We start from the raw sequence: 26,802 nt of genomic DNA, 5'->3' as shown, positions 1-26,802 counted from the left end.
ATGTAAAAGCAAACTGTAATTAGTCAAGGATGGTCATGGGAAGAGCGTTAGCTTAGCAGGCCAATAAGGAATATGTTTTGGACTGTCCTTGGCAGTGGATATGGTAAGTTATGGTATGGATAGTGAAGAAAAAAAAAATGTAAAACTCACTTGAATTCTTCTGACTTCAGCGAGCAGAGGTGCACTAGTAATGGTAAAGGTGGTGGTGGTGGTGGTGGTAATAATGTAGTTGTAGTAAAATGTGTTCGTAATCATGTTGGTGCTGTGATTAATGTTCAGTAAGTAGCCTATGACACATTGGATGTTGACACATCATGTACTGTAAATACTCCATGTGTTGCAAGCAGGATGTCATTTTTCTGACTGTACTCATTTGCATAAAATGGGTTGAGAATGCAAATGAGATTGCATAGTGAATGGCTAGGCTAGTGCAATACAGAATCCTTGGGACGTACCTACCCTGAACCCTAAACTTAACCCTTACCCTCACCATAACCTTAACCATAACCCTTACCTAACCCTGACCTTAATCCCTACCTTAACCATTTTAAATGTCAACTTCAGTGGGGTAAAGTCAGGGTTGGGACGTCCCAAGGATCCAGGATAGCAAGGACCTGAATGGCTACCTCTAGTGTTACGCACCATATTTAATGCTAAAGGGCTGTTCCATATTGTTCTGTACCTATTGTCTATTGGACGTGTGGATACCGTACTAGTCTTTTCCTTTGTCTACGTATGTCAAAACATCAAACCAGTAATTATTTATCCTGTTTTTCCAAATACAAATCCATATTTCTCACCCAATGTTGTTCTCCAACAAAAAGGAAAACATGTGCCAGTACCCTGAATTATAACTCTGTGAGCATTTGAATAACAATACTTTGTTTGTCAAGAGGTAGTATAAAAAGCTCTGAAAACATGTGGAATCTCTCCAACGGAGACCATGGGCAAGGTAGGACTTTTTCCCTGTGCTATTGAACTGTAAACTCTGACCATTTCACTCCCTTGTCTGCTATATAATGTGCTCAGTATATGCTGTATAGTGGGTCCCACCCCAACTATATCAGCCCAAAGTGAAATTTATCATTGGAATTTCTTGATTTGCAGATTACATTTTACGAGGACAGGAACTTCCAAGGTCGTAGTTATGAGTGCAGCAATGACTGCACAGACCTGCACTCCTACTTCAGCCGCTGTAACTCCATCAGGGTGGATAGTGGCTGTTTTATGATCTATGAACGCCCCAACTACATGGGTCACCAGTATTACATGAGGAGGGGAGAGTATACTGATTACCAGCGTTGGATGGGCTTCAGCAGCTGTATCCGATCATGTCGTATGATTCCAATGGTAAGTTCTGACTGGGTATGGACGTCTTACTGAGGCAAAGGAAGGTACCTGAAAATGATTATCAAGACAAGAGAGTTGGAGCAAGGATAAGAACATCATTTATTTATCTTTATTACATCATCTCTGTTTTATGATTTAGATTCATGAGCTTCCTAGAACTATCCAGGAAATGGATTTTGATATTTAATGCCACCTTGCCATTATATTATCCATCTACTCTCTGTACGGTATCAACTGGATGCCATATTGATTGCTCTTTCTTTTGCTCCACAGTACCGGGGTTCATATAGGATGCGAATCTACGAGAAGGCCGATTTCAGTGGTCACATGATGGAATTCATGGATGACTGTCCCTGTGTGTCTGATCGTTTCCACCACCGCCACATCTACTCCTGTAATATCATGAATGGCTTCTGGATCTTCTACGAGTATCCCAACTACCGGGGTCGACAGTACTTCCTGAGAACCGGAGAGTACAGGAGATACCGTGAATGGTGCGCCACCTGCGCCATTGTAGGCTCTTTCAGACGGGTCACTGACTTTTAGCCATCCTGCTCAAGCACTTGCTGTAAATACATGCTTAGTTATTAAAATGGTTGAATTTTTAACCCCTTTGTGTACGAATGATCTCTGACTTGTTTACATTTTCATGATTGAAATAACTAATATTCATTAAATGTTCACTGTATTTATGTGGTTTTACGTTGGTATAAAATGACACTAACAAGAATGATTCAATAAAGGCCATGTCATTACTTGTGCGAACAATTATCAACTATCACTTTGTTAAGGCCTTGCATCCAGTATCTCATATATTGACCAATAAGAGTACTTACTATGGCACTTACTGCATTAAAACCTAAAATTAGAGTACTTACTCTGGCACGTACTGCAGTAAAAACTGAAAACATACACCACTCATCTGGAGGTCACTGTTTTCAGCTTCCAGTGCCAGAAAGTTGCAAAAAATACTATGGCTACTAGACTTTCGGAGGCTGAAATCAAATTGCCCTAGCTACCATAAGTGACTGTCTAAGGAATGTCTTCTTAAACTTTTCCAGCTCAAGACCCAAATAAGAAATTCACCGCCCTCCTGTGACCCAAATCGTCCCCCAACAACCCAAACTTTAAAAAACGGTGTGTGATTCTGTGTATTCTGATAACTCACGAGCCCCCTTTCACATGCCCAGGTGCCACTTTTGGTCCCGACACATAGTTTAAGAAAAGCCCTGGTCTAAGGAGTCAGGCATGACACCATCATGCATAGAAGGAATGTAATGTCATGTAATATTTGTAATTGTATATAACTGCCTTAATGTTGCTGGAATGCAGATTAGTGGAAAGTATAACTGAGAAAATATTTAATTCAAAGTTGAACACTGTTCTCTAGCATTAATAAACTAGCAATAAATAAATACAATTCCTAAGCATTTATAGTAATTTGTAATATATTTATGAGCATATATAAATGTTTACAAACATTTATAATGGCTGATTCATGAACGTTATTATAAAGTGGTACCAAACGCGGTATGTGCGAAGGGACTGCCTAAAAATAAAGACATTCCAGTATAGTTCATTTAAAAAATATATTTTCACATATAAAGAAAACCACACATCTAGGAACATATAGAAAATCACCTTAAACAATACGCAGTTATGTATTAAAAGACAAAACAAAAAATAAAGACCATAATTACCATCAACATGAGTTGAGCGATCACTTCAATCATCCAACTTGTGATCACTGGGCAAGTAATACCAAAGACTGACAAAATTGGACCCAATGCATCTCTGCTTGGCACTCAGCAGTAAAGAGATAGATTGCAACAGACTAGGGCCCTGTCCAGGAGGTGTACTTGTACATCAAGCTGCCTCATTCTACAGAAACAGGATTAGCTCCTGCTCCTATGAGCCGATCCGGCTCCCATTAGCCGAGGCTCATGCTACTTGGTAATTTACTTATTACCTCAATCAGAACTAAATAATATGATATGAATTCTTAACCATTATTGAGTGGTGCGAGGGGAATAGGTTAATAACCATGATACGTCAACCCTGGTGGACTGAAATGTTTGATGTAGAAGGGTTTGGCAAATATTCAAACAATTATATGAGGAAATTGCAAGATAAAAAAAACATTCATTCTGGTCTCAGCAAAATCAGAAATCAGCATTACATCACTTTAGTAATCAGTAATGAATGAATTGTGAGATGAATAGAAAATGACATACGTGCATCGCTACATACAGTATATTGTATAAAATGAAAGTGACACGAGAGAAATAAGTAAGTCAATTGTAAAAGCACATGCATACTTCCTATGCAGTTGTCACATATACACCAGCCCCTATCAGACCCCGGCATCTTTTAGAACAGAAGGAAGTACATGCACTTGTGTCTTGAAGGTGTGATGGTTGTCGATGTAAATCAATCACCCATCAGAACCAATTATAATATTCAGTTCAGTAAACAACAATTGTTCAATTAATTTCACAAACATTTATCAGCACACTATCCAGTGGATAAATGACAAATACAATTTACAGGCAGGTGAAACAATCATTTCCTTTCAGAAAAACATTGTCACGTACATCAGATATGTGTAGTGAGTGTGTTGTTTTATAGGGTCAACCATAGCAAGAAAGCACCGATGCTCAAGTGCACTTCGACAGATTTCTCATCTTGTCAGGTCAGGTTTTCAAACCAGCTACCTTTCGTATACTGGACCAACACTAACCGCTAGGCTACCTTTTCACCCTTCACTCAGTTATCAATAAGAATCTATAGTTGCATGTTATAAAATTAAAATTATTATAAAATTATTATTTCAAGGACATGAAATCATTATAAAAGTGATGTCCAAACATGACCAGTAAACTCTACTAGGTTGAGGACATCATAAAATTGCTTATTTTTTCACTATAACTGTAAAAGTAGCTGTAATATTGGTCTCTATCTGTTCAACAGGGATGTGTACTGTAAATCAACCTCATCTCAGGTTCTCTACTGTACGTCCTCGATTACCGGACCACAATGAATGCAAAGAACATTCTTACTGATTTCGCGTACACAAAAGTTATGCTTATAATGTAACCGACAACACAGGTCATCCCTGCCAGAAATGTATGGATGAACACCTTTGTTACAATTCATAGGCCCTGATCAGCAAAAGCCGTCATACTGCTCAATCATCAGCTTTGGACATTTGAATAACAACAAACCTTGGCCCTCTGGTTTCTGTATAAAATTACCACAGAGTGATGGTAGAAGTACAAGCTGATCTACTGTCAACCACCAACCACCAACATGGGCAAGGTAATCTGAGCAGACTCACAGTAGCTACATGTAGGCTACAGTTTTATAATAGTCAAATGTACATCCTATATGCTGTAAATATAATATTACAGAAACATTAGCTATGTGTTACAGGAATCAGTAATCCAACATTACCAGTGTCTAAAAATAAAATGACCGTACAGTACATGCTTTATGCCATTTCAGGAACAAAACAAATATGTCCCCCCTTTTCCTATAGATTACCTTCTACGAGGACAGGAACTTCCAGGGCCGCTCCTATGAGTGCATGAGCGACTGCCCCGACATTTCCTCCTACATGTCCCGCTGCCAGTCCTGCAGAGTGGAGAGCGGCTGCTTCATGGCGTACGAGCGCGCCAGCTTCATGGGCCAGCAGTTCTTCATGAGGAGGGGAGAGTACCCTGACATGCAGCGCATGATAAGCATGGGCATGATGTTTGACAACATCCGGTCCTGTAGAATGATCCCCCAGGTAAGACACCTTATCTCACGTTTATACATTATTGTGCAATTTCCTATTTTAGGATGAACAACTTTCAAAGAACATAAACATCTTAAATTAATGTAAATAAATAAATAAATGCATTACAGCACAGAGGATCCTTCAGGATGAGGATCTACGAGAGGGAGAACTTCGGAGGTCAGATGCACGAGATGATGGACGACTGTGACTCCATCCAGGAGCGTTACCGTATGTCCGACTGCCAGTCCTGCAACGTGATGGACGGCCACTGGCTGATGTACGAGCAGCCCCACTTCAGAGGCAGGCAGATGTACATGAGGCCTGGAGAATACAGGAGCTTCAGAGAGATGGGCATGAGTGGCATGAAGTTCATGAGCATGAGGCGTATCAATGATATGTGCAATTAAATGTATTTAATTGTTCAAGGTAATAAAATAATTGAAGATCTTTCATAACTAAATTGTCTGTCTGATTTTCATCTACTGGTATTCAGCTTCAGTCAAAACAAATTGCACACCATATTTAACATCACTGAAGCTTTGTAAATAGGTGACAGGTAGCCTAGTGGTTAAGAGCATTGAGCCATTAACTGAAAGGTCGCTGGTTTGAATCCCCAAGCCGACGAGGTGAATAATCTGTCTATGTGCCCTTGAGCAAGGCGTTTAACCCTAATTGCTCGTGTGAGTCGCTCTGGATAAGAGTGTCTGGTAAATTTTACCACAGTGATTACATGAAAACGTGCTGTGAGTAGTATGGTGCAACTCTTTTACATTGTGCAAGCTGCACTCCAAGTTTCAGGTCATACCTGAATGCTTTTGTGGCGTTTTTAAAGACTTTAAGGTACACTAAAAATGATTTAAAGAAGGGGGTTATTAGTTATTTAGTTCATAGATAATTATAGTAGAATGATTGAAATAATGTGCTTGTCTTTTAGCTGGTTGCCTGAGCTTGCATGGCTAGACTGGTATTCATTTCAGTAGTACTCAATAACATTGCAATCATACATGAGATCACTCTTTCGCACGCGCCAAAATAACAATCACATAATTTCAAACATATGTGTTATAAGTGTTTATTTATCTGCTCTATAAACAATTTGTTCACATTTTAGAAACAAATTATTTCCCCTTATTAAATCCCTTTAAGTACACCTTAAGACAACTGGAAAACGCCTTAATTAATTACATTCCATGTAATTCTTTAAATATATATATTTTTATTTTGGTTAATATATTGTGTATCGACAGTGGGAGACATACATGACAGATGAGAACGTTGGGATTCGTAACCCCGTTTCCAGTGGGGTATGCCTGGTCTGGAATGGGTAGCTCTACCACCAGACCAGACACTGTTACGTTCCATACAATTCTAAAGGGACTCAAATATTCATATGAGGAGTACCTAATTACCCAGAGTGCTTATGGCATACATCACATGGGAGGATGATGCCTTTATGTCTCAACTCAAGGCCCACCACTGTGGATGTAGCTAGTCTGCATATCAAAGAAATAGCATACCATATTTATGTTACTAAGGGAGAGCATACACAAAGGCCTAAATCCTAACCTCAGGACCATGTGCTAATCTCAGACTTGACTCAATTGTGAATTGAGATCAGATTAAGATTCTGTTAAGATTCTGGCCAAAGAGAACAGCAGGAACATCAAATTAAACTTTGATTTGTCATCTAACTGCACAAATAGATATTGGTCTGATTAGTAGGCTATACAGGAAAAATACAAATCCAATAAAATACAATAAACCAGTTGAGAACATGTCCTCAAATTCCAACCAAGTTTTCAAGTCTATTTAGAGTAATAAAACGTGTTGGGTTGCGGATTGTCTGGAAAACTAGTGTGAGATATCGGCGTATTTATGTTCATTTCAAAATGAGAATAGAGGGAGGTTGAAGACCAAGAAGGACAATGTGCTCAGAACAGTTCTAGTGTAATGTGTGTTTGCAACCGACTGGTTACCAATCTCCACAGTTTAAGCTTGCTGAGATAATGCCTTGGCATTAGCCAGGGGAGCTAAAGCAAGTGTTCAGGTCTCTGGCAAGGTTACTTATCAAGCCAGTCTAGTTGACAGAGTGTGGTTCATGATGATGAAGAACCAAATTTGAATAGAGAAATTATTTTTAGAAATAGAGATAATATTGTGTAGAGGTACACAGTTGGGAATATGCATTTTTTTTTATACAGTATCCAGAAACAAATTCAGTTTCCTAAACTGTTTTAACTGTTATGTTGTGCAGAATTGTGCTTGATGTACACATTTTTATTGAATGAGTCTTTGTGTTCTCTACGTCACTCACATTGAGGTATTGAGAGTTGCTGGTGCGCAACAAATGTGCAGGTGTTCATATCTTGGTGTTGAGATAAAAATCTGTGTTCTTTTTGAGTGTTGGTTCTAGTGGGGTTAACACTAGTGGGATTTAAATTGACCCCACCTACAGATAGTAAAATAAGTGTTGTTTGAATCACAGCGGAATCAACACCACATGGGCTTGTTGTTTCCCCCTGTACATGTCCCTGCTACTGTTATTTTACTGCTGCTCTTTAATTATTTCTTATTCTTATCTCTTACTCTTATCTCTTACTTTTTTTAGGTGTTTTCTTAAAACTGCATTGTTGGTTAAGGGCTTGTAAGTAAGCATTTCACTGTAAGGTCTACTACACCTGTTGTATTCAACGCATGTGATAAATAAAATTGTTACTCGACTGTGTTGAGTTATTTTTCTCTCAGTGTGAAAAAGACATGGTCCTCATTATCATATTTCCCAGCATGCTTTGTTGTAGGTTGCTTTTTAGAACAGTTTATTTTAATATCTATATTTCTCCATGCACAATGATTGATTAATTGATCTTAGACTACACAACGATAAATAAAATACATTTTTGTAAACTAATCCAATCTGTAAGTGGTTGGATTTATTTCACCCCTTATTGAGATGGTTGTTCCAGTTTAGATGGTTAGATAGTCTCAGTTGATAGTCTCAGTTATCAGTCTCCACTGCTTTGGCAGCAAATCTAACTGCAGATTATGGGTGAATAAAAGTTCCAATTGTTGGACATCTAAACTCTGTCTGGATTACAATAGGAATTCTACAACACTTTGCAATAAAGCATAATATGATTTGTTGATATGGCCTGCAAACCAGGCATTTCAGACCACTGTGTTAGGGTAAAATTTGGTTGTCACAGTACGGTATTATTTAAAAAAAAATATGTTCTTCTTATGACAAAATATTCACTTAGGCACTCATTTGGTGAAGACTACAGGACTGAAAGCCATCAACGCAACAATGATATCTCTGTCACTAGCAAATACAGTCATGGGTGGTACTAGAATCTCAAAAATTTGCTCTAAAAGCACCCTGGGAAATTAATATGAAAATAACTCTTTAACCCTACAGTGTTAAAAAAAACAACCAACAAGTTACTGCAAGACCACAGGTGTTAATTACCCAACACTGAGAAAGTGTAACAGCATCAGCTCTAATAAAGTGTTAATTACCCAACACTGAGAAAGTGTAACAGCATCAGCTCTAATAAAGTGTTAATTACCCAACACTGAGAAAGTGTAACAGCATCAGCTCTAATAAAGTGTTAATTACCCAACACTGAGAAAGTGTAACAGCATCAGCTCTAATAAAGTGTTAATTACCCAACACTGAGAAAGTGTAACAGCAGCTCTAATAAAGTGTTCATTACCCAACACTGAGAAAGTGTAACAGCATCAGCTCTAATAAAGTGTTAATTACCCAACACTGAGAAAGTGTAACAGCATCAGCTCTAATAAAGTGTTCATTACCCAACACTGAGAAAGTGTAACTGCATCAGCTCTAATAAAGTGTTAATTACCCAACACTGAGAAAGTGTAACAGCATCAGCTCTAATAAAGTGTTAATTAAGCAACACTGAGAAAGTGTAACAGCATCAGCTCTAATAAAGTGTTCATTTTAAGTCAGAATTTGCAACACCCCCGTGGTGTTAGGGACACAACGCTCTTGAGGGGTTAGTTCATCAACCTTTTGAAAAGTGTTGGTTTGACACTATTTCGGTGGGTCACAGTACACACTAAGAAAGTGTTACATTTAACACAGTGGTTGTTAAAATTCTGATCTCAAATTATGGTTTTATGGTTTTACTTTGGAAGTAAAAAGTATTTTAGGAGAGTGGGGTTAACATTCTTACGTCTTTGGATAAATAGCTTGAAAATTGAAACCAATATTTTACTGACTATAATTTTGTATTTGGACGATGAATATGACCATCAGTTTTCTCTCAAAATGACAGAATAAGACGTAAAACTATGAAATGCCTCGATTCAACAAATGTGTTGGAACCTTTCATGGTGTATACTAGGTTATAGGGACAATAGGTAGCATGTTTTCATACTTATTGCGTGAACACTATAGAAGACAATAGGATTGCAGGTGGACCTAACTTTATTTAATTTAAATGTTAGGCTCAGTTTCATGTTGACGATGTATTGCCTGTCAGTTTGGGTGAGCAACAGCACGTCTGATTGAACCAATCCTTGAATTTATGGCTCCCCAGTCACTGTATCTCCTGTACTCGCCAGGCCTCAGGAGGTACTGCCTGCCTCTGTAGTTGGGATGCTCATAGAAGAGCCAATACCCCTCCATAACATTGCAGGAGTGGATATCATTGTACTGGAATCGATCATAGAGGGAGGGGAGGTCATCGGCAAACTCCAACATCTGACCGCCAAAGTCAGAGCGCTCGTAGATTCTCATCTTGTGAGCTCCCTGATTCTGAGGACAAGGGAGAGAAGATGGGTACGTTAATTCGGTTTCTTTACTATTAAGTTTCAAGTTTCATTTTAATTTACCATGTGTATTACCACCTACATCAATGATGGGTTAACTTGTATACCAGGAAAGAGGAATATGGGCTCACTTGAGGAATCATGCGGCAGGATTTCACACAATCATTAAAGCCCATCCAGAGCTGGTAGTCGGGATACTCTCCCCTTCTCAGAAAGTATTGGTAGCCCATGTAGTTTGGCCGCTCATAGACCATCCAGCTACCGCTCTCCACTTGTATGGAGTTACAGCGGCTGAAATGGATGTGCAGGTCGGCACAGTCGACGGTGCACTCATAGGAGCGACCCTGGAAGTTCTTGTCCTCGTAGAAGATTATCTAAAAATAGTAATGGAAGTAAACATGCTTACAGATGTAGGATCTTAATTTTATCATTCTTTTGTTGCTGAGAATTTTCAAGCACCAAGCTTCGTGATTTACATAAATTCTCTGCAAATCCACACTAACACATGGTTATATTAACAGTATGGCACTTTTCATGTAGCCTACTTTTGGCCAGCTAACAGCCTAACCACCAATTAAGCTACATTGTGGACTAAATGTTTAAAACCTGAAGGATTATTTTGCCGTGACAATGTAGGTCAAATTAAGATCCTACATCTGTATGAACAATGGAAATAACATGTGCATGGCTGGTAAAACAACCCCATTCAGTTTTGTTCAACGTAAAGGATCTCTCGCAGGTGTTCATTGTTCTGTGTTCTGTCAGACAAACAGTGAACAAGAACGAGCGACGGGACAGAATATGTGCAGCGAAACAACAATCCTTACCTTTCCCATTGTGTTGGCTAAATTTGGTCACACTGCAACACTGACTAGGCGAACCATGGCCCTTTTTATACCCTCTAGGAATAGAGACATTGATATGTTGATCAATTAACTTTAGATGTCAGCCTTTTTGAAAAGACAGTACGGCTGCCAAACTACAAAAGATAGTTGTTTTTCTTTGTCAGCAGGGTGAATGACCTTTTTGTTCCGTACACAAAGGCTTCAATGGTGCTAATTAACCCCTCATGTAATAGACATGTGTTTATCAGTGGCAAAACAAGATCTAGTAACTTAAAGAACGAATGACAGAATACCCAACCCAATGCTGATGACAGAATACCCAACCCAAAGCTGATGACAGAATACCCAACCCAAATCTGATGACAGAATACCCAACCCAAATCTGATGACAGAATACCCAACCCAAAGCTGATGACAGAGTACCCAACGCAAAACTGATTTATCAAGCATTTATTTGATCTTTAAAAGTAAGCTCTCACAGATACACATTAATTGATTTATGTGATTCACCTTTCACTGGAGTGAATGTAAAATATGATCAGATGTGCACAAATATCACCATTATTGTTTGACATGTACTACTTTCTGAATCTCTAGCTACATACAAATATAATCCATTAACATTTCAAACACACTGCAAAATATAATACAAATTATGATGGATTATAAGAAAAGGACAGATTTGACTACCCTTGCCTGGTGGTTTCCGTACTGTTTCAGGGGTGAGGTTTTGGAATATGTCCAGTCAACTTGTGCTCGTGCCACCTCTGGTCTCAGTTGATCCACAGCCAAGTGAGGGGCTGCTGGTGTGGCCAACAACCCAGGTCATGTGATTGACTGTATTGATAGAATTTTACACTATAGGCAACAGGAGAGTGACTAGTGGCCAACAGGAGAGTGACCTTGAATATTTACATGGGGACTAATTTTGACTGTAATGAATGGCTGCTTCCCGATTCTCCAGTCATTTCCAGAAGTGAGTAATGAAACCTGAATGACTGTGAATTGGAACAGGACAAACTGTTCAACAGTACAGTGTACCATCATGGTCACTACTCACATATTCAAATAGCTAACTGCTTCCACAACACCTTGTGATTCCTCTCTGCAACAACTCTGTCAGCTGATAGACAATCACAAGTTGGTATCAAGGTAGTTTGATGTTAAAAATACAATTGAGAGAGATTGCGGTTCCACTTTTTTTGGTATTCAAATATTAATGTCTCTGACTACAAAAGAAGCCAAAATAATATTTTGCTTTCAAGGTAAGGAAACATACATGTAGTGACTACAGCTGCAGAACCTAGGCCAAATTCCCCAGGCTATTAGGCAATGCCAGATCTTGTGATGGTTGACAGCTTTATTCTAGCTAGATAAGCGTTATTTAAATGTTTCTGTAGCAGTTGATATATGAGCTCTCTGCTTCCTAATGCACACCATTAAAATGCATCATGACATGGTACTGTATATAAACAATGTGTTTGTTATTCGTTACATCTAATTGGCCTATTTTTACATGTTATTTAGTATTAGTCAACACTTTGTTTATTAGAAATGTATACATATCTACATTACGCTTATTGACATTATGCATATCTACATTATGCAGCTCTACATTATGCATATCTACATGATGCATTATGCATATCTACATGATGCATTATGCATATCTACATATACATTATGATATTCAAATTCTATGTGATATAAAATATATCTAATTTATTATTTAGAAATCATAATAGCATCCCAGTCTTTGGATGAGTCTAAAATCTATAAGGATTGCATCTAATGGTTTAGCCTATAAACTCATCATATTTGAGATACAATAAATCAACGGAATCATTTTTATTGACTGTTATACTGTGTGCTGCCCTCTCCTGGGGTCCTGTGACTTTTCTAAGTGGCAGTATGTGTGAAAGGATGGCAGTATTTGTGGAGCATAAATGGTACAGTTTTGGAGGTGTTAATTACAATAAGTCTTCACCTCAATAAAAAAATCAATAATGTTTCATTGCTGTTTAAAGGGGCAATCTGCTTTGGTAAACAGCTGAGGGAATGGGCTTGAAAAATGTATTCACTGATATCAACAGTCATTTAAAAAAAAATGTATTTAATGAGGCAAGTCAGTTAAGAGCAAATTCGTATTTACAATGACTGCCTACAGTGGGTTAACTGCCTTGTTCAGGGGCAGAACAACAGTTTTTTTTTTGTACCTTGTCAGCTCAGGGATTCAATCCAGCAACCTTTCGGTTACTGGCACAACGCTCTAAACCACTAGGCTTCCTGCCGCCCCATGATGATATGATATGCATGATATGATATGATATAAACAGTATATTTTTAACCATGTATTGGCTATACAGTGTTTGTTTACATTTACAGAGGAGTTAAAACAAGCTTATATTGTTGGGTTCTGATGGGGCATTTATAATATATATTCTTCATGAATCAATGGGTATATATCATTAATTTAAATGTCAAAAAATGTATGCAACTGCAGATTGCAGTTTAAACATCCATTCACAACAAATATCCACAATTAATTTTCTATCCTTCACAGTATGAATAATAAGAGTTGTGTCACAGTTGTGTCGTGTTGTTGCTTCTATTGCAGCTGAAGCAGGAGCTGTAATACAAAGTATTTCCAATAGAATATCTACTTACTACTAGACAGTATTTTAACATTTACTTCCACATTAACCATATACATATAATGATCAGTGGTTTTAACAGATTGAGATTTCTGAACATGTTCTAACACCATAAATTAATTCCACATCAGTTTTGAAATAGACTGACATTTCTGCTCCCATTGCACTTCTATGAGGAAACTAACCATATGAAAATGCAGATGTCTCTTCTGAATGCCCCTTTACCTCAAACCAAGGACTCAAACCAAGGACTCAAACCAAGGACTCAAACCAAGGACTCAAACCAAGGACTCAAACCAAGGACTCAAACCAAGGACCAAAGACACTCGTTTAAAAGTAAGGTGATTTTATTTATACTTGTAATTTTAGTCATTGGTGAATTTAATAACAAGAATCCAAAATACGCCTCATGCTGTTGAACCTCACAGTGTTGGAGCCCATTTGCATGCTCAACTCTCTCATGTTCCTGTACTCTCCAGGCCTCATGTACATCTGCCTGCCTCTGAAGTGGGGCTGCTCGTACATCAGCCAGTGGCCGTCCATCACGTTGCAGGACTGCATGTCGTTCATGCGGAAACGATCGGTCATGGACTCACAGTCGTCGCTCAGCTCGTGCATCTGACCTCCAAAGTTCTCCTTCTCGTAGATCCTCATCCTGAAGTTTCCTCTGTGCTGTAAATGGATATGGGAAAAGGGTTTTACCAAATCATTCCAAATATACCATCACATTGCTTTGCTGGAGTTGTACATGTGGCCTATGGGAGTCAAAATGAACAGGTTTAATATATTTACCATGGGGATGTTACGGCAAGATCTGATGCAATCGCTCATGCCCATACGCTGGTAGTCACCATACTCTCCCCTCCTCACAAAGTACTGGTTTCCCTGGAAGTTGGAACGATCGTACACCATGAAGCAGCCACTCTCAACTCTGCAGGAGTTGCACCTGCTCAGGTAGGAGGTCAGCTCAGGGCAGTCGCTGGAGGTCTCATAGGAACGACCCTGGAAGTTCCTGTCCTCGTAGAAGATGATCTGAAAACACACAACAAAACCACAATTTATTAAAAATAGATGTAGTTCTAACAGTACAGTACAATTCATTGATGGTTTTAAACAAATTTGAAAAACTGCTGCTTAAATGCCCAGTTTCATCAAAGCTCCACACACCTTGCCCGTAGACATGGCTGCGGTTACTGTGTTGGTCTCAGGATTGCACAAGTTTCGGTATGTCCCCCCTATCGCTTTTATACCTGAGCCGACCAATAAAGAATATGTGGCTCCATTGTTCAAACCCCTGACAGAGCAACATGGCATAGAGGCCCCCCTCCCTGTACAGTACAAAGTGGCCTTTGAAGGGTCATTATTAAAGGGTCATTATTTCCAGCTGGGTGCATTTGTGAGGAGAGCCCATGGCTTTATTGTTTCTGTTGAATAACAGTAGGAGGGGGAACTCTTCATATCGAGACTTTTCAGAGATATTCCACTAAGTTAACTGACATATGTTCATGGGTATTACTATTCCAATCTTTTATTTAAAGAAAAACACAAAAAATGGAAGCATCATGATTCAAACATCAGTCTATTGGAAAAAATATAACACATGACTGAAAAACATGATTTCATATTAGCTGGTCTCGCCCAGTGTGAATTAATGTGGATGAAAATGAATATATTAATGTTCCCAATGTAATTAGATGGTTGTTGGGATTTTCCTTCCTCCAGCAAAACTGTAGCCAAACATTTCATAAATTGTGACATGTTATATCTGGAATCCAAGAACATTCTAGTAGTGGTTAATAAAGTGGAGTGGTAGCAACTATATGATTACTAAGTGCCTTCAGACAGTATTCATACCCCTTGACTTTTTCCACATTTTGTTGTGCTACAGCCTGAATTTAAAATGGATTAAATATATTTTTTTTCTCTCACATATCTAAACACAGCACCCTAAAACGACAAATTAAAAACATGTTTTGAGATTTCTTTGCAGATTTATTGGAAAATGAAATACAGAAATATCTCATTTAATATCACACAACGAGTCAATACTTTGCAGGAGCACCTTTTGCAGTGATTACAGCTGTGAGGCTTTCTGGGTAAGTCTCTAAGAGAATTCCACACCTGGATTGAGCAACATTTGCCCATTATTCTTTTCATAACTCTTCAAGCTCTGTCAAATTGGTTGTTGATCATTGCTAGACAACCATTTTCAGTTCTTGCCATAGATTTGTAAGGAGATTTAAGTCAAAACTGTAACTCTGCCACTAAGGAATATTCACTGCCTTCTTGGTAAGCAACTCACGTGTAGATTTGGCCTTGTGTTTCAGGTTATTGTCCTACTGAAAGGTGAATTAATCTCCCAGTGTCTGGTGGAAAGCAGACTGAACCAGATTTTCCTCTAGGATTTTGCCTGTGCTTAGCACCATTCAGTTGATTTTTTATCCCCGAAAAACTCCCCAGTCCTTAACGATTACAACCATACCCATAACATGAAGCAGCCACTACAATTCTTGAAAATATGGAGAGTGGTACTCAGTAATATGTTGTATTGGATTTTCCCCAAACATAACACTTTGTATTCAGGACAAACAATGTATTGCTTTGCCACATTTTTTTGCAGAATTACTTTAGCGTCTTGTTGCAAACAGGATGCATTTTCCATCTGTTAATTAGGTTACTATTGTGGAGTAACTACGACGTTGTTGATCCATCCTCAGTTTTCTTAGCCATTAAACTCAAACTGTTTTAAAGTCACAATTTTCCATCCTCTCCGGCAACTGAGTTAGGAAGGATGCCCATATAGTTGTATTGACTGGGTGTGTTGATACACAATCCAAAGTGTAATTAATAACTTCACCATGCTCAAAGGGATATTTAATGTCTGCTTTTTTAAACCGGTCTACAAATAGGTGCCCTTTGGGAGGAATTGGAAAACCTCCCATGTCTTTTTGGTTGACTTTGTAGTTGAAATGTGCTACTCAACTGAGGGACCTTCCAGATAATTGTATGTGTAGGGTACAGAGATGAGGTATTCATTAAAACATCTATTTAAACACAAGTTTTGCACACGGAGTGAGTCCATGCAACTTATTATGTGACATGTTGTCACGAGTCCGACCGAGGGTGTTTCCCTTTCCCGGGCAGGTGGCGCTCGGCGGTCGTCGTCACCGGCCTATTAGCTGCCACTGATTGTTTTTCCTTCCCCTCCTTGTATGTTGAGTGGTAGCACCTGTGAATGTGTAATTAGTTTGTCTTTATTAGACAGCCGGCCCGCCTGGTTGTTGTGCGGGATTATTTCATTGTAAACCTTGAGCTCTGTGGTATAGGCACGTTGTGTCCCATTTGTACATTTTGATTCCCTGTGTTTTGGGAACGTAACGTTTTTGTGAGCACCCTGTGGTGCATTGGTGCGATTAAAGGACTCCACACCCACGACACCCGGAGCATCACAGAATCCCGCACCTATCAAATTGATGGAGTCAGCAGGAGCAGCAGCCAACCCTCTCCCATCGATGGAGGAACGGGTTCTCCACCACACCACCGTCCTTCATCGGATCGGATCCGCGATGGATCAAGTGATGGAGAGAATGGACAGATGGGAGAGGAGTGGGCTCCTCTCTCCACCTTCGGCACCCACGGTTCCGGACTCCCCATCTCCCGACTCCAGCACCCTCCGTCTGACGCTACCGAGGGCTTATGATGGAGCGGCGGCGGGTTGCCAGGGGTTTCTGCTCCAGCTGGAGCTATACCTGTGAGTGTCCTCATCTCCTGCCTCACGGGTCGTGCCCTGGAATGGGCGAACGCGGTCTGGAATGGTCCAGACTCAGCGCGGGAGCACTACCCAGAGTTTTCCCGTCGCTTCCGCGCCGTGTTTGATCACCCTCTAGACGGCCGAGCGGCGGGAGAACGACTATTTCACCTCAGGCAGGAGAGGAGGAGCGCCCAGGATTACGCGCTGGAGTTCCGGACCTTGGCAGCCGGATCTGGGTGGAACGACAGGGCTCTCATGGACCACTACAGGTGTAGTCTCCGAGAGGATGTCCGCCGGGAGTTAGCGTGTCGGGACACCACTCTGTCACTGGATCAGCTGATTGACATGTCCATTCGACTGGATAATCTGCTGGCTGCCCGCGGGCGTTCAGAGAGGGTCCTGTGCGTTCCACCACCCAGCCCCTCCGCTCCCATTCCTATGGAGTTGGGAGGGGCTGCGCCGAGGGGTACCGGAGGAGGAGGCCTTCCCTGCACCAACTGTGGTCGGAGAGGACACACGTCTGATCGGTGCTGGGGGGGTCCGTCTGGGAGTAGAGATGGCAGGCGGAACGCTTCTCGGTCACCCCAGGTGAGTCAGCATCAAACTCACCCAGAACCCCCTGTTGGCCACATGTTTGTCTTAACTTTTTTCCTTCGCTTTTTTCCCTCTTCCCAGCATAGGGCGCTCGTCGATTCAGGCGCAGCTGGGAACTTTATGGATCGCGGACTCGCCCTTAAGTTAGGGGTTCCGCTGGTGCCGATAGATTCTCCTTTCCCCGTGCACTCCCTAGATAGCCGGCCATTAGGGTCAGGGATGGTCAGGGAGACCACGGTCCCACTGGACATGGTGACGCAGGGGAATCATAGGGAGCGTATCAGTTTCTTTATTATTGACTCGCCTGCGTTTCCAGTGGTGCTGGGGACTCCCTGGCTGGCCCGGCACAATCCTAAAATTTCGTGGAAACAGGGGGTTCTCCAGGGGTGGTCAGAGGAGTGTTCTGGAAGGTGTTTGGGAGTTTCCATCGGTGCCACGTCGGTGGAGAGTCCAGACCAGGGTTCCACGGTGTGCATTCCCCCCGAGTATGCCGAACCGGGAAGGGATTGTACGATAGATCTCCAGGTAGACGCTGCGCTTCCCAAGAGTCACGTGTACCCGCTGTCCCAGGAGGAGACGTTGGCAATGGAGACATATGTCACGGAGGCGCTGGGACAGGGGTACATTCGGTCCTCCATTTCACCCGTCTCCTCAAGTTTCTTTTTTGTGAGGAAAAAGGAGGGAGGCTTGCGTTCGTGTATCGATTATAGAGGTCTAAACGCCATCACAGTGGGGTATAGTTACCCTCTACCTCTCATCGCTACGGCGGTGGAATCGTTCCACGGAGCGCAGTTCTTCACAAAACTGGATCTCAGGAGCGCATATAGTTTGGTGCGTATTCGGAAGGGAGACGAGTGGAAAACCGCATTTAGTACACATCAGGCCACTATGAGTACCTCGTCATGCCGTATGGGTTAAAGAATGCTCCAGCCGTTTTCCAATCCTTTGTAGACGAGATTCTCAGGGACCTGTGCGGGCAGGGAGTGGTGGCTTATATCGATGACATTCTGATCTACTCGGCCACTCACACCGCGCATGTGTCTCTGGTGCGCAAGGTGCTTGGTAGACTGTTGGAGCATGACCTATACGTCAAGGCTGAGAAATGCGTGTTCTCTAAACGAGCCGTCTCTTTTCTGGGATATCGCATTTCCACCTCGGGGGTAGTGATGGAGGGTGACCGCATTAGGGCCGTGCGTAATTTTTCCAGCTGAACTTATTTAGACTTGCCATAACAAAGGGGTTAAATACTTATTGACTCAAGTCATTTCAGCTTTTAATTTTTAATAAATTTGTACAAATTAAAATTAAAATAATTCCACTTTGACATTATGGGGTATTGCGTGTTGGCCAGTGACAAAAATCTACATTTAATCAATTTTAAATTCAGGCTGTAACACAACAAAATGTGGAAGAGGTCAAGGGGTGTGAATACTTTCTGAAGGCACTGTATATAACATTTTACACTGACATGGAATAGTTTTTAGGGGAATAATTCAGTACCAATTTAACATTTGGTAAATGCCTGGCACATAATGATGCCCATAAATGCTATTATTAATAGGCGTTTGGCCTTTTCTGACAATATTAACAGACCTTGAAGCAACATCTCAAGACATGAGTCAGGAAGTTAAAGCTTGGTCGCAAATGGGTCTGGACAATGACCCCAAGCATACTTCAAAAGTTGTGGCAAAATGGCTTAAGGACAACAACGTCAAGGTATTGGAGTGGCCATCACAAAGCACTGACCTCAACCCTATAGAAAATTTGTGGGCAGAACTGAAAAAGCGCGTGCGAGCAAGGAGGCCTACAAACCTAACTCAGTTACACCAGCTCTGTCAGGAGGAATGGGCCAAAATTCACCCAACTTATTGTGGGAAGCTTGTGGAAGGCTACCCGAAACATTTGACCCAAGTTAAACAATTTAAAGGCAATGCCAATTTAAAGCCAATTTAAAGGCAATGCTAATACTAATTGAGTGTATGTAAATTTTTGACCCACTGGGAATGTGATGAAAGGAAAAAAAGCTGAAATAAATAATTCTCTCTACTATTATTCTGACATTTCACATTCTTAAAATAAAGTGGTGATCCTAACTGACCTAAAACAGGGCATTTTTTACTAGGATTAAATTTCAGGAATTGTGAAAAACGGAGTTTAAATGTATTTGGCTAAGGTGTGTGTAAACTTCCAACTGCAACTGTATCTGGATATCATTGCCATTTATAGACATACCTTGGAAGACCACCTCAAGCATCTTAACAGAGTCTGCAAGGTAGGAACTTGGGTAACCAACTGGGAAAGGGAGAGGTCAGACCCCAGGTGGACAAATTGGAGTTCATTCAAACCCAAAACTCAAGTTAAATTCTAGCTTGGTCTTGTTTGAGGGAATGTATATTTTGTGACATGGGAGTAGGGAGTTTGATGTTTAGTTTCAGTATTTCAGCATGGTGACTGGTAAGTGTTCACACATAGAAAACAGAGTAATTTGATGTGCCTGATCATTTCCATATCTATCTCATTTGAAAACTACTATCTGACAATAGTTTTGCAAACACAAAGTTGTGTGTGCAAGATACGGGAGACCTGGAAAAGTTCAACCCAGAAAAAAGGTGTGAAGTGTGAAAAATCCAGGTCCATCTATTTAGGTGTGTTTTAAATATAATAAGCATTTATTAAGCGGTATATTGAGCATTAACATAATAAAATTAAAATTAAACAAACACGAAAGGGAAGAAATGTATACCCTCCATTTCTAAATGTTTTTTGTAGGTTTGGCATACTCTAGAGCATGGTAATATTTGATGGCACGTAAACACACCACTATTTAACCATTTTTTATTTATATAGTTACCATATTATTTAATCAGTGAAGAAACTCTTATCCAGAGTGACTTACAGGAGCAATTAGGGTTAAGTGCATTGCTCAAGGGCACATTGACAGATTTTTCACCTAGTCGGCTCGGGGATTCAAACCAACGACCTTTCGGTTACTGGCCCAGCGCCATTTCTCAGAAACACTCATATATCATACTGTGTTCAGCGTTGTCTGTCCCTACAGGTTCATGTTTTGGGTTGACTGGTTCATTTTACCTTTTTAAATAGGAAATTGGAAGGAAATGCAACTAAAATTTTTATAAAATATACATTATTAGCTACATCCATTAGGTAAAAGTTATGCATTGATAGTTCTAGTACGACTTCCAACACTTTCTCCTACTCTTTGTTTTGTATCTAATCATGGGTCTCTAGTTTTACATTGGACTCCAGTAGTAGAGTGATGCATTGGCGTGCCTTGCAAAATGTGATGATTTTATTCAAAAGCAAAAAGAGTATAGGATCAATGTAGTTTCAACCACTTATGGAAAGTGTTTGAATCAGGACAAAGCAGGACACGACTGGACTGGTAAAATTGTGTTGTGTTGGGCCTCTGTGGATTTTTGCAGAACAAGACAAAAGACTTGATATTAAATAAGAAAAAAAAACATTTTTTTTATTTAAAAGTCAACCGTTTCACTGAACAGGTGGGCCTGATAATTTAACAGGAGTCGGTGATCCTTCTAATGGAACTGAACTTCATTCCATTGTAACCCTGCATCTCTCTGAGGTTTCTGTACTCTCCAGGCCTCATGTACATCTGCCTGCCTTTGTAATGGGGCTGCTCGTACATCAGCCAGTGGCCGTCCATCACGTTGCAGGACTGGCAGTCTGACATACGGTAGCGCTCCTGGATGGAGTCACAGTCCTCGCTCATCTCGTGCATCTGACCTCCGAAGTTCTCCCTCTCGTAGATCCTCATCTTGTAGTTTCCTCTGTGCTGTTAAGATACATTTTGTATATGGGATTAGTTTATTATAAACGTTAAACTGTGTTGGAATCTGTGATGCATCATGGTGGTTCATACCATGGGGATGTTACGGCAGGACTTGATGCAGTCATCGAAACCCATCATACGCTGGTAGTCAGGGTACTCGCCCCTTCGCATGAAGTACTGGTTTCCCATGTAGTTGTTGCGATCATAGGCCATGAAGCAGCCGCTCTCAACCCTGCAGGAGTTGCACCTGCTAAGGTGGGAGGTCAGCTCAGGGCAGTCCTGGCTGGTCTCATAGGAGCGACCCTGGAAGTTCTTGTCCTCGTAGAAGATGATCTGAAAACAAATACTCTTGCAATTAGCCAGAAGAAAATGTGAAAATTGGTGGTTATAATACAATGCTTTACACTGGACTGCATTATTCAATCAAATCAATCAAATGTATTTATGAAGCCCTTTTAACATCAGCCGATGTCACAAAGTGCTGTACAGAAACTCAGCCTAAAACCCCAAACAGCAAGCAATGCAGATGTAGAAGCACTGAATGTTGATCTTTGTATAGTGTTATTACTGTATTTAATGTATATATTTCTATAAAACCACTGCATTACTGTATATACAGTAACAATCAGATCACATGACCTCTAAACTGCAAAGAACAATATTAACTCACCTTTCCCTGCATGTTTATGGTTATTTTGAGCGATGCTATAGCTATGCCGGTCTGCAGCCTGTTTTATACCTGATGTGACATCCAAAGAATCTCTGGTTCCATTGTATGAAACACATGAGTCAGCTGTATGCTATGCAATGGTTGCTCCCACTGTTTGTCACCACAGACGGGAAAGCATTATTATGTACAGTCAAAAGGGGGGACAAATGAGAATTTTCTGCCTTAAAAGCAATATTGAGGCTAATTTAGATGCACACGTGTAGTTTTATATGTATTTGAGGCCAAATGGTCTTCGATTTCAGGAATGCATTCTGAAATGAGTCCCTGTCATGTCTGTTTTAATAGCAGTCCTATTTTTTTTATTTTTTTTGTTTTTTGGGGGGGACAAATGCTATACTGTACTTCAGAATCTCAAACCAAATACATGTTTATTTGTCACATGCGTGGACTTACCGTGAATGCTTACTTACAAGCCCAGTTTTGAGATAATAGAGTTAAGAAAATATTGACTAAATAAATTGAAGTGAAAAAAAAAGTAACTATAAAATAACAATAATGAGGCTATATACAGGGGGTACCGGTACCAAGTCAATGTGCGGGTTACAGGTTAGTTGAGGTAATACAGGTTAGTTGAGGTAATTGAGGTAATTTGTACATGTATGTAGGGGTAAAGTGATTATGCATAGATAATAAACAGTGAGTATCAGCAGTGTAAAAAACACTGTTTTAAAATGCATTTATGAGTCTTCAATTTATTTTTGTATACCTTTAACAAAGGTACTACAGTATGTTAAACCAACTATCAACATTTTGATATTTACAACATTTTAATAGTTACTTATGCAAAAGTACCCACATGCCTACAAATGGCCAAAACGTCCCCAAAGCCAAGGGCCGGTAAAGAGGAGTGTCTATGTTCCACATGTTCTGAGGGAAGCACCTGTTTCAAGCAAAGCATGCTTCTGTTGGCTCCTGACCTGTCTGCCAGTCATGTACAACCTATCATCTTAGCAATCCTCTTGTGGGCACATCTAGCTTTTTTCAAACATGAGATGAGGGGAGAGACAAGGGAGGTCACTATCTATGACTCGTCAGAGCTGCTGGTTTCCAGCATTGTGGGTACATGTTCTCCACTGAGGGCTGAATCACAACTTGATGACATGGATCAAACATTTTCACACAATTCTATCATTGACTTCTATCAATGCACGATTTACATAGATATTTGAGCTACACATACCTAGCATGTTTGTATTTGGCAGGGGAGCAACTTTGGTTTTAGAAGTGGGGGGGCATAATTGTAATAATATTTTCTTTAGCCGGATAAACACTCCAAACAGACTACCCGACCACTCGGAGGCGTTCACATGGTCCTAAAGCACACCGTTGCCTCATTTTGTGTCACATTCCAATGAAAAACCCGGGGGCACAAAAATGCAATTTCCTAATGCGGGGGGGGGGGGGGGGGGGGGGGGGGGACATGTCACCCCTGTCCCCAGTGAAAGTTGCGCCCCTGGTATTTGGTTGACCACCGGATTTGTCCGGTGTCATTGAGGAGTTTACCACATCCATCATCGGCTTCACGAATAAGTGCATCTTATATGTAAAATGTAAATATGTAAATTGCATGTATATGTAACAAAAAAGCGGTAAAAACAAAAATAGCGATTTTTGTCCACTGAAGAGTGGGGGGGTTGGGTTAATAAAAACAAATATATACAAAAATAAATAGAAAAAAATACATCCCGACTGAGCTAAAGTCTAGAGCTGCCGCTTTCAAGAAGCGGGACACTAATCCGGATACTTATAAGAAATCCTGATACGCTCTACGACGAACCATCAAACAGGCAAAGTGTCAATACAGGACTAAGATCAAATCCTACTACACCGGCTCTGACACTCGTCGGATGTGGCAGGGCATGCAAACTATCATGGGAAACCCAGCAGCGAACTGCCCAGAAACGCGAGCCTACCAGACGAGCTAACTGATTTCTATGCTTGCTTCGAGACTAGCAACTCTGAAGCATGCATGAGAGCATCAGCTGTTCCGGACGACTGTGTGATCACGCTCTCCGTAGCCGATATGAGTAAGACTTTTAAACAGGTTAATATTCACAAGGCCGCAGGGCCAGATGGATTACCAGGACGAGTACTCAGAAAATGCACTGACCAGCTGGCAAGTGTCTTCACAAAAATGTTCAAGCTCTCCCTGACCAGTCTGTAATACCCACATGTTTCAAGCAGACCACCATAGTCCATGCGCTGAAGAATGCCAAGGTAACCTGTCTAAATGACTATCGCCTCGTAGCACTCACATCTGTAGCCACGAAATGCTTTGAAAGGCTGGTCATGGCTAACATTAACATCATCATCCAAGACACCCTGGACCCACTCCAATTCGCATACCGCCCCAACAGATCCACAGATGACGCAATTTCTATTGCACTCCACACTGTCATTTCCCAACTGGACAAAAGGAACAGTGTCCGTATCACTAAGGACCTAAAGTGCCTTGAGAAAGTATTCATACTGTCACATCCTGACCTTAGTTTATTTTTTATGTCTCTGTTCTAGTTTGGTCAGGGCGTGAGTTGGGGTGGGCATTCTATGTTGTGTATTCTAGGTTTTGTATTTCTGTGTTTGGCCTGGTATGGTTCCCAATCAGAGGCAGCTGTCGATCGTTGTCTCTGATTGAGAACCATACTTAGCTGTAATCGCTGCCAAATGTGCTTCTACAATGTATTGACTCAGAGGTGAATACTTATGTACATTTGGTATTTCTGTATTTCATATTTAATAAATAATGCTAATTTTCCAAAAAAACGTTGTCATTATGGGGTATTGTGTGTAGTTGGGTGACAATAATTGTATTTTTGATCCATTTTAAATTCAGGATGTAACACAACAAAATATGGAATAAGTCAAGCGGTATTCAAATTTTCTGAAGGCACTGTATTATGGTCCAAACACACCAACACAGTCATCAAGAGGGTATAACAACGCCTCTTCCCCTTCAGGAGGCTGAAAAGATTTGGCAATGGCCCTCAGATTCTCAAATTGTTCTATAGCTGCACCATTGAGAGCATCTTGACTGGCTGCATCACCAATTGATATGGCAACTGATTGGCATCCAACTGCAAGGCACAGAGGGTAGTGCGTATGGCCTAGTAAATCACTGGGGCCGAGCTCCCTGCCATCCAGAACAACAATACTGTGCGGTGTCAGAGGAAGGCCCTACAAAAGTGTCAAAGACACCAGCCACCAAAGTCATAGACTGTTCTCTCTGCTACCACATGGCATGCGGTGCAGGAGCACCAAGTCTGGGAACAAAAGCCTCCTGAACAGCTTCCACCCCCAAACCATAAGACTGCTGAACTGTTAATCAAATGGCTACCCTGACTACTTGCATTGACCCCCTTATATTTGCACTGAGTTTCTTGCACTATGCATACTCATTGGACTCTACTCAAACACTTACTGGACTCTACCCACACACTCATTGGACTCTACTCAAACACTTACTGGACTATACCCACACACTCATTGGAACCTACTCAAACACTTACTGGACTCTACCCACACACTCATTGGACTCTACTCAAACACTTACTGGACTCTACCCACACACTCATTGGACTCTACTCAAACACTTACTGGACTCTACCCACCCACTCATTGGACTCTACTCAAACACTTACTGGACTCTACCCACACACTCATTGGACTCTACTCAAACACTTACTGGACTCTACCCACACACTCATTGGACTCTACTCAAACACTTACTGGACTCTACCCCCACACACTCATTGGACTCTACTCAAACACTTACTGGACTCTACCCACACACTCATTGGACTCTACTCAAACACTTACTGGACTCTACCCACACACTCATTAAACTCTACTCAAACACTTACTGGACTCTACCCACACACTCATTGGACTCTACTCAAACACTTACTGGACTCTACCCACACACTCATTGGACTCTACTCAAACACTTACTGGACTCTACCCACACACTCATTGGACTCTACTCAAACACTTACTGGACTCTACCCACACACTCATTGGAACCTACTCAAACACTTACTGGACTCTACCCACACACTCATTGGACTCTACTCAAACACTTACTGGACTCTACCCACACACTCATTGGACTCTACTCAAACACTTACTGGACTCTACCCACCCACTCATTGGACTCTACTCAAACACTTACTGGACTCTACCCACACACTCATTGGACTCTACTCAAACACTTACTGGACTCTACCCACACACTCATTGGACTCTACTCAAACACTTACTGGACTCTACTCTACCCACACACTCATTGGACTCTACTCAAACACTTACTGGACTCTACCCACACACTCATTGGACTCTACTCAAACACTTACTGGACTCTACCCACACACTCATTGGACTCTACTCAAACACTTACTGGACTCTACCCACACACTCATTGGACTCTACTCAAACACTTACTGGACTCTACCCACACACTCATTGGACTCTACTCAAACACTTACTGGACTCTACC

At 40.9% G+C, this 26,802-nt stretch overlaps 5 protein-coding genes across 5 annotated transcripts; 2 read left to right on the top strand and 3 right to left on the bottom strand.

Annotated features, from left to right (window-relative positions):
- The first annotated feature begins 900 nt into the window (after positions 1-900).
- On the top strand, positions 901-1,958 carry LOC139380871 (gamma-crystallin M2-like). The gene is made up of 3 exons (XM_071124005.1): positions 901-952; positions 1,108-1,350; positions 1,624-1,958. Exons 1-3 carry the CDS (start codon positions 944-946, stop codon positions 1,894-1,896), a joined length of 525 nt encoding a protein of 174 aa, XP_070980106.1. The 5' UTR covers positions 901-943; the 3' UTR covers positions 1,897-1,958.
- A 2,615-nt stretch (positions 1,959-4,573) lies between these two features.
- Positions 4,574-5,591, top strand: LOC139380865 (gamma-crystallin M1-like). The gene is made up of 3 exons (XM_071123998.1): positions 4,574-4,668; positions 4,889-5,140; positions 5,260-5,591. Exons 1-3 carry the CDS (start codon positions 4,660-4,662, stop codon positions 5,536-5,538), a joined length of 540 nt encoding a protein of 179 aa, XP_070980099.1. The 5' UTR covers positions 4,574-4,659; the 3' UTR covers positions 5,539-5,591.
- Positions 5,592-9,574: 3,983 nt separating this feature from the next.
- Positions 9,575-10,796, bottom strand: LOC139380869 (gamma-crystallin S-1-like). The gene is made up of 3 exons (XM_071124002.1): positions 10,753-10,796; positions 10,057-10,299; positions 9,575-9,911 (listed from the first exon to the last, which is right to left on the bottom strand). Exons 1-3 carry the CDS (start codon positions 10,759-10,761, stop codon positions 9,633-9,635), a joined length of 531 nt encoding a protein of 176 aa, XP_070980103.1. The 5' UTR covers positions 10,762-10,796; the 3' UTR covers positions 9,575-9,632.
- Positions 10,797-13,753: 2,957 nt separating this feature from the next.
- LOC139380864 (gamma-crystallin M3-like) lies at positions 13,754-14,661 on the bottom strand. Its single transcript, XM_071123997.1, has 3 exons — positions 14,592-14,661; positions 14,217-14,456; positions 13,754-14,096 (listed from the first exon to the last, which is right to left on the bottom strand). The coding sequence occupies exons 1-3, from the start codon at positions 14,604-14,606 to the stop codon at positions 13,806-13,808; spliced, it is 546 nt and encodes a 181-aa protein (XP_070980098.1). The 5' UTR covers positions 14,607-14,661; the 3' UTR covers positions 13,754-13,805.
- A 6,572-nt stretch (positions 14,662-21,233) lies between these two features.
- On the bottom strand, positions 21,234-22,340 carry LOC139380868 (gamma-crystallin M3-like). The gene is made up of 3 exons (XM_071124001.1): positions 22,251-22,340; positions 21,671-21,913; positions 21,234-21,583 (listed from the first exon to the last, which is right to left on the bottom strand). Exons 1-3 carry the CDS (start codon positions 22,260-22,262, stop codon positions 21,305-21,307), a joined length of 534 nt encoding a protein of 177 aa, XP_070980102.1. The 5' UTR covers positions 22,263-22,340; the 3' UTR covers positions 21,234-21,304.
- Between the last annotated feature and the right edge of the window lie 4,462 nt (positions 22,341-26,802).

The sequence above is a fragment of the Oncorhynchus clarkii genome, chromosome 22 (assembly GCF_045791955.1).
Source record: "Oncorhynchus clarkii lewisi isolate Uvic-CL-2024 chromosome 22, UVic_Ocla_1.0, whole genome shotgun sequence".
Lineage (NCBI taxonomy): Eukaryota > Metazoa > Chordata > Actinopteri > Salmoniformes > Salmonidae > Oncorhynchus > Oncorhynchus clarkii.
This window is presented reverse-complemented; position numbering and strand designations above follow the sequence as displayed.

Bases quoted from the DNA above. Each gene is read 5' to 3' on its own strand.
- LOC139380871 (XM_071124005.1), top strand. The intron at 1,351-1,623 runs GTAAGTTCTGAC...TTTGCTCCACAG, and splicing joins CATGTCGTATGATTCCAATG to TACCGGGGTTCATATAGGAT.
- LOC139380865 (XM_071123998.1), top strand. The intron at 5,141-5,259 runs GTAAGACACCTT...AATGCATTACAG, and splicing joins CCTGTAGAATGATCCCCCAG to CACAGAGGATCCTTCAGGAT.
- LOC139380869 (XM_071124002.1), bottom strand. The intron at 9,912-10,056 runs GTGAGCCCATAT...CCTTGTCCTCAG, and splicing joins CCTGCCGCATGATTCCTCAA to AATCAGGGAGCTCACAAGAT.
- LOC139380864 (XM_071123997.1), bottom strand. The intron at 14,097-14,216 runs GTAAATATATTA...ATCCATTTACAG, and splicing joins CTTGCCGTAACATCCCCATG to CACAGAGGAAACTTCAGGAT.
- LOC139380868 (XM_071124001.1), bottom strand. The intron at 21,584-21,670 runs GTATGAACCACC...GTATCTTAACAG, and splicing joins CCTGCCGTAACATCCCCATG to CACAGAGGAAACTACAAGAT.